Source organism: Trypanosoma cruzi, genomic scaffold (genome assembly GCF_000209065.1).
Source record: "Trypanosoma cruzi strain CL Brener 1047053516517 genomic scaffold, whole genome shotgun sequence".
Taxonomy (NCBI): Eukaryota; Euglenozoa; class Kinetoplastea; order Trypanosomatida; family Trypanosomatidae; genus Trypanosoma; species Trypanosoma cruzi.
Genome location: NW_001849479.1, coordinates 145,222 through 151,221, shown reverse-complemented (window position 1 = coordinate 151,221; position 6,000 = coordinate 145,222). Strand labels below are relative to the sequence as shown.

Here is a 6,000-nt window from a genome sequence, read left to right as displayed (position 1 = left end):
CCTAAGGAACAGAAGCCGGTTGCGGCGGGCGGGGGGAAGCGCACACGCAGTCGATCCCCCGTCGGCCACACCGCCGAAGAAACCCGCCACGCGTTCCACGCGAATTCGTACGCCGACACCACCTTCCCGCTCGCTAAATTCTGCGGGTGCGGAGGCGACATCTCCCACTCGTCCCCTCACCGCCGTATTGCCCGCCCCGCCACCGTCGTGCGATGACACGAGGAAGACGGAGAAGGATATTTGGAGCCAAGTGGAGCCCTTCCAGCGCCGAACAGCGGCGAAGGATTTCGACAGCAAACATATGCTGAAATTCATCACGTGGAATGTTGCTGGCCTGCGTGGGCTGCTGCGGAAGGATGGCCAGGCGATCCAACGACTGCTCGAGGAGGAGAGGCCGGACGCGTTGTGTCTGCAGGAAACGAAGCTGAACCCGGACGATCCACAAAATGGAAAGTTGGGCGAGGTGCCAGGGTATTGCTTCGTCGACCACGTCTGCCGCGCAAAGAAGGGGTACTCTGGCACACGGACGTACATCAAAAATACGGCGGCCGCGGAGTGGAAGACGGTCACCGTAAAGGGATTTGGCACTTTGAAAAGCCCGCAGGATGTCGGTCATAGTGACGGGGATGAGGAGGGACGCGTTCTCACCACGTACTTTGGGACGCAAGGAAAGGGCAGCGAGACATTTGCCCTGGCGCTGGTGAATACATACATTCCCAACAGTGGGATGTCGCTGGAGCGCCTCCCGTACCGCTGCCAGAAGTTTGATTTGCGGATCCGGCAACATTTATGCGCCTTGGGACGCTCTTACAACCACGGCAAGGAGGAGGGCGACGCCCCGTCACTCGCAGGGTTCATCTGGGCAGGCGACCTGAATGTCGCCGAGCGTGACTACGACCGTTACTTTGCCGGCTCCTACAAGGCGATGCAGAAGTGCAGCGGCTTCACGCCGGAGGAACGCGCCTCGTTCCGTGAAACACTGCGGGTGGCAAATGCGGTGGACACCTTCCGTGCGTTGTACCCAAAGGCGGCACCCGTTTACACATTTTGGTCTGCGCGCATCAACGGCAGGGCCCGGGGCCTCGGTTGGCGGCTGGACTACTTCGTGGTCTCCGCCGCGTTGGCCCGCCACGTCGTGGACTGCTTCACGATGCCCCACGTGATGGGGAGTGATCACTGCCCGCTGCAGATGTGGCTGCGCAGGTGAACGCAACACGGAGGGATAGGCGTGACCGCCGGATGTGCAGCGTGGACGTAATTGGACGCCGGGGGACAAACGTAATCATACATATATATGTGTACAAGAAACAAAAGCAACAAATAAAGAAAAGAAAATGCGTGCGACGAAAAAAAAAATGAAGGGAAAAAGAAGGAAAAAAAAAGAAATAGAAAAACAACAACAGCCGCTACGTCATGTTGCCTCTGTAAGGCTCTTTCAAAGGCCCATGAGGGATGTTTGAGCGCCCGACGTCTCTGTTAAGTGGTGCTTTTTTCACCGCTGAATTATTTTATTTTTTGCCTTTTGTGTGCGTCTTTTGTCGTTCTTTTTTTTTTGTTTTCATCTTCTTGCCGGCCGTCCGACATTCCCTTCTCCTCTTACTCTTCCCCCCCCTTTTTTTTTCTTTTTTCCTCCTGTCAGTGAAAAGCGACGCAAAAACTAAGCCATCCCCCTTCTAGACACTCCGCTACACAACCACAGCACACATACACACCGAGCAAGACAACGAGAGAGAGAGTTTGTGTGATAAGAAGCTGCACGAGAGACTGCGCGTGTGCATCTGCAATGTTTACTCCCACAAGGACTCTTTTATCCGCCGTTTTCGCCACTTCGACTCTTTGGGCGGCGTCGCGGTCAACTCGTGTGGAAAAGAAAAACAAGAAGGCCCCAGAACTGACATCCGCACGTGATGGTGGGGCCACGGCTGTGGCGAAGCCGCATGTGGACGTCTTCACAACGATGAAGGATTCTCTTGATAATATTTTGGGTGGAGCTGCTGTGCCTCGTGACGCTGGGCCGGTGGCAGACTGCAGGGCACATGAAGAAGAGACAGCTCCGCCCACAGAAGCAGAGACGTTCCCGAAGAACGAGGAGACGAACATCGAGGAGGAAAAAGTAGCCGCAAAACATGAAATGCCCTCCTACTACAAGCCGATGAACACGCACGAGCAAATTTACGATGCCGAGGTGGCCCAACGGCTGTGCGTCGCGGCTGCCTCACGACATTTTCGCTCCCCAGTGTGGTCAACAAGGACGGCCTTTGCGCGATTCGGCTACACCGTGAAGGATGGCGAAGAAGGGGTGGATGTCTCGACCATGATGCAAACCGTCACATTGTACAACCTCGAACAGACAAGTGCCCCGGATGCGTCAGTTTCCGATTCCCTGAAATGCAGCGGGAAAACACTGCCGGAATGGCGTAACATGCCACTGAGTGCCGCAGGGCGCCCGCATTCACGGCATGTTCAACGCACGCTTCAAGAACATCCCTCGTATGCGCAGTACACGTCACCCTACTGGATCACTGAGGAGGAGGCGGTTATTCTTGGCACGGCGGTGCGGCCCTCACAGAGAGGGTGTGGGATTCTCATAAAAAGACCTTCAGCTGCAGCCCGACTGCCGGTCTCGGGTGAAAAAGAAAGTCGTCCAGTGTCTCAGGAGTCCACTTCTCGGTCGGACGAGGATTTTTTCATGTTGTACAACGCCGCGCAGCTGGAGGCTCCTGAGTTGGTGACACGTGAGACATGTCCCCCTCTTCTTTTTCTCAGCGTGGATGGTCATCGGTACAATGTTGTCCTCAGCTTGTACATGCGGAAGTACTGCCAAAAGTATAACTTAAATATGCAACCAATGGTCGTCTTCATTACAACCTCGCGACTCCGTAGTCTTGGCGGGGATCTGCGTCCCATGGAGAATGATGTGCCGCCCTTCACATGTGTCATGAATGACGAGATTGTTTCATTTCATCACAGTGAACACACCACAATATCAGAGAAGTTGTTGCAAAAGGCAACGGCTCTTCGGCGCGAACGATTTGATCGTGCCCCGGCGTCTAATGTATAATGTACGTTAGGCACAGATGGAACAGGGCAGAAACAGAGAGCTGCCAATATTCCAATTCTTCTTCACATCACATATAACTGGGCATTAGAGGAGAAAGTGAGAGAGACACTTTTTTCTGTCCCGTTTCTTTTTTTTTATTACAAAAATCCCACTTTGCCAGCGCATAGGTTTGGGTTGTGTCATATCAATTCCTTTTTTATTTTTATTTTTTAATTTTTACTTTTGGTTGGGGATCTGTCTGTGTCTGCGAGTGTGTGCGTGTGTGGGGGGACAAATAAACGACACGGGTATCTTTCCGGCAACCGAGAAATCTCCGTGCTTCTTAAATGAGGGGAAGTGTTGCTGACTGGACTGATACGAGTGTGTCGAGGGGATGGGGAAGGGGGCGACATGTGATTTCACTCTTTTTATGTTTATTTATTTATTTATTTTATTTATTTTATTTATTTATTTATTTATTTATTTTTTTGTGTTTGTTTGTTTGTGGTCGCGATGTTGTTGGGTTTACTTCTTTTGATGTACGTTTGTTTCTTTTTTGTTCTTTTTTTTTTTTATTTTTTATTTCCTTGTTTCCCCTTGAATGACATGTCGTCTTCACTTTTTCCCCCATTGTGGTGGTGCACTAGTGGTGGTAGTGGGGGGAACAGAAAGAACGTACATGCCGGACATCACGACGCCGTTTCTTCTGACGGTGCGAGGCGGTGATCGCATGCGTCTGCGAGGGAACCACCACGAGCCGCAGTCCCTTTCTTTTGTCACGGCACTGACCGACGTGGTGTTCACACGGCGCCTTGCGGCGACCACATCGGCCCCAGTGACTGTGTCACTTGTCGCGCACTGCGACGCGGCGGGCGAGGAAAAAATCAACGGTCGCTGCTTTACAATCGCCACTCATTCTTTTGCCACACCAGCAGTTGCCAATTTATCCGAAGAGAGGGAGGAGGAGGAGGCGGCCGTGGTGGTGCTTCGCTCACCGATTGTGTTGACCTCGTCGGGTCCTGTTCACTCGCTGGAGGTGCGGTGCGCAGAGACGAAGCGCGGGGGCCCATCACGGGGCCACACCACCGCTGACGCTAAATTCTACGCGGCCACTATGCATGGAATGCAGCGGACTGCTCTAACAAGGGCACAGGTGAATTTACTGCGCGCTGCTGATAACAAGACGAGACGAAAATGAAGGACCAATTTTTTATTATTTCCTGTTTGTTTCTTTCTACTTGTTGGAATGCGGCGGTTAAGTTGAAGGAAGGAAGGAGGGGAAGAAAAAAAAAGAAAATCCAATACAAAGAGAGGGAGGGATAGGCGAATAAAAACTAATGCGGGGACCCGTCCATCATAATTTCCTCATTGTAACTTCACCGCACAACGGCTGGGGAAGGGGGGGGGGGGTCGTAACGACGGTGGCACCATCGTCTTTACGGCATTTTTCTGTGGGCGCTTTCTTCATTATTAATGTTGTTGTTTCTTCGTGAATGAACCGCCTTTTTTATTTTTTACTATTTATTTATTTATGCATACATGCATGTTTGCGTTTTGGGTAACCGCAACGGATAATGGGGGAGTTATGAGAAGAGAGGGACGTATTAGTGCAGACAGGAGAGAAGACTCGTCAAAACAATAGAAAGACAACACACACAGAGAAGGTGCGGTTGTTGAGATCTGCTACAGCAGCTGCTGCACATTATTATTAACGACGACGACAATGATGATGATGCGGCCTGACGCTGGAAGACGGGGAGATCGCCATGAGGTGACACGTAGTCAATGGGAGATGCATAACTCCGTCATCACGGATGACGCGTTTTTATCCCCCAACATGGAGCTCATGGAGGAGCTGCACAAAACACAGCCGTGGAAGAAGTCACCGCGCTATTTCCAACGCGTGAAGGTTTCTGTTCTCGCGGCGCTGCAGATGATGATCCACGCGAAACGTGGAAGCCCCAACGTGACGTGCTCCAACGGCAGTGGCGTTGCTGACTCTTCTGCGGCATCCATGCGAAATGAGCCGAGCCGCGAGAATTGGTTTGAGGTGATGGGTCTCATGCTGGGCCACTTTAACGAGGATGAAATGATTGTCACGAGTGCCTTTGCTCTCCCAGTCGATGCCTCCGAGGTGGAGTGTTCCATGAATGACGCCTCCCAGTTGTACATGCTTGACTTCCTTCAGTACCATCAGCGCGGCGGGACGCAGGAAGGCTGCATCGGGTGGTACCACAGCCACCCTGGCTACACCTGTTTCCTTTCTGGCACAGATGTTAACACGCAGCAGCTTGGACAAACTGCACAAGACCCGTGGCTGGCTATTGTCGTTGACCCTGTGCGCACCATCTCGACTGGCAAGTTGGATATGAAGGCTTTTCGTACATTTCCAGAGAACTACGTGGCAGAGCAACAGGGGACAAGTCAACACACACAAGGAAAGCATTGGGAAGGGTCCACGACATCTACGTGGGTGCCTTCTGAGCGTATCAGGGAGTACGGAGTACATGCACACCGCTACTATGAGCTGCCCATTACTCTCGTGCGTAGCAAAGACGATGAGGCACAATTGGAGTGTTTGTGGTCGCGTTACTGGGCACTGACATTCTGTTCCAACCCCCTCACTGCGAATCGAAAGCTCATGACAAAACAGATCCACCAATTGGCTGAAGTGCTTGAAAGTGGCGTGGCAAGTCGACATCAAACGATGGTGAAGGGGGATGGGTATTTGCCTGGTCATAAATTAGGGAGTCAGCACCAACGTAAAGGCGGTGGTGCGGAGGATGACGAGACACCCGATGGTGTTGAAGCGTTTAAGCAAAGGAGCCTTCATGTGCGTTACTTGACGTCTTCTTTGGCATCAGAGGCGGCGTCGGGGGGAACACTGCTGGTGGTCAAAAATTCCGTCTTTCGAGCATGATTTTTCTTCTGCTTTCTTCTCTCTTTGTTGGTGCTGTAGC

The 6,000-nt window shown here is 52.1% G+C and overlaps 4 protein-coding genes across 4 annotated transcripts, besides 9 other annotated features; all 4 read left to right on the top strand.

Annotated features, from left to right (window-relative positions):
- Positions 1-1,207, top strand: Tc00.1047053509901.170 (apurinic/apyrimidinic endonuclease; the record flags this gene model as incomplete). Its single annotated transcript, XM_807445.1, has 1 exon — positions 1-1,207. A coding segment is annotated over one exon (1,207 nt), but the record flags the coding sequence as incomplete, so codon positions are not given.
- Positions 1-4,236: a sequence feature (heterozygous, non-Esmeraldo-like haplotype).
- Positions 1,303-1,393: a sequence feature (T-rich).
- On the top strand, positions 1,784-3,061 carry Tc00.1047053509901.160 (hypothetical protein, conserved; the record flags this gene model as incomplete). The annotated part of the gene is made up of 1 exon (XM_807444.1): positions 1,784-3,061. The coding sequence occupies one exon, from the start codon at positions 1,784-1,786 to the stop codon at positions 3,059-3,061; it is 1,278 nt and encodes a 425-aa protein (XP_812537.1).
- Positions 3,255-3,285: a microsatellite.
- Positions 3,474-3,530: a microsatellite.
- Positions 3,585-3,625: a microsatellite.
- On the top strand, positions 3,642-4,238 carry Tc00.1047053509901.150 (hypothetical protein, conserved; the record flags this gene model as incomplete). Its single annotated transcript, XM_807443.1, has 1 exon — positions 3,642-4,238. The coding sequence occupies one exon, from the start codon at positions 3,642-3,644 to the stop codon at positions 4,236-4,238; it is 597 nt and encodes a 198-aa protein (XP_812536.1).
- Positions 4,237-5,276: a sequence feature (areas not merged during assembly with more than two copies in the genome that could not be assigned to a particular haplotype).
- Positions 4,544-4,573: a sequence feature (AT_rich).
- Tc00.1047053509901.140 (metallopeptidase, putative) lies at positions 4,764-5,960 on the top strand (the record flags this gene model as incomplete). The annotated part of the gene is made up of 1 exon (XM_807442.1): positions 4,764-5,960. The coding sequence occupies one exon, from the start codon at positions 4,764-4,766 to the stop codon at positions 5,958-5,960; it is 1,197 nt and encodes a 398-aa protein (XP_812535.1).
- Positions 5,277-5,353: a sequence feature (heterozygous, Esmeraldo-like haplotype).
- Positions 5,354-6,000: part of a sequence feature (areas merged during assembly that could not be assigned to a particular haplotype. This can correspond to areas where the two haplotypes were merged or to regions with more than two copies in the genome that were merged during assembly.) that runs on past the window's edge.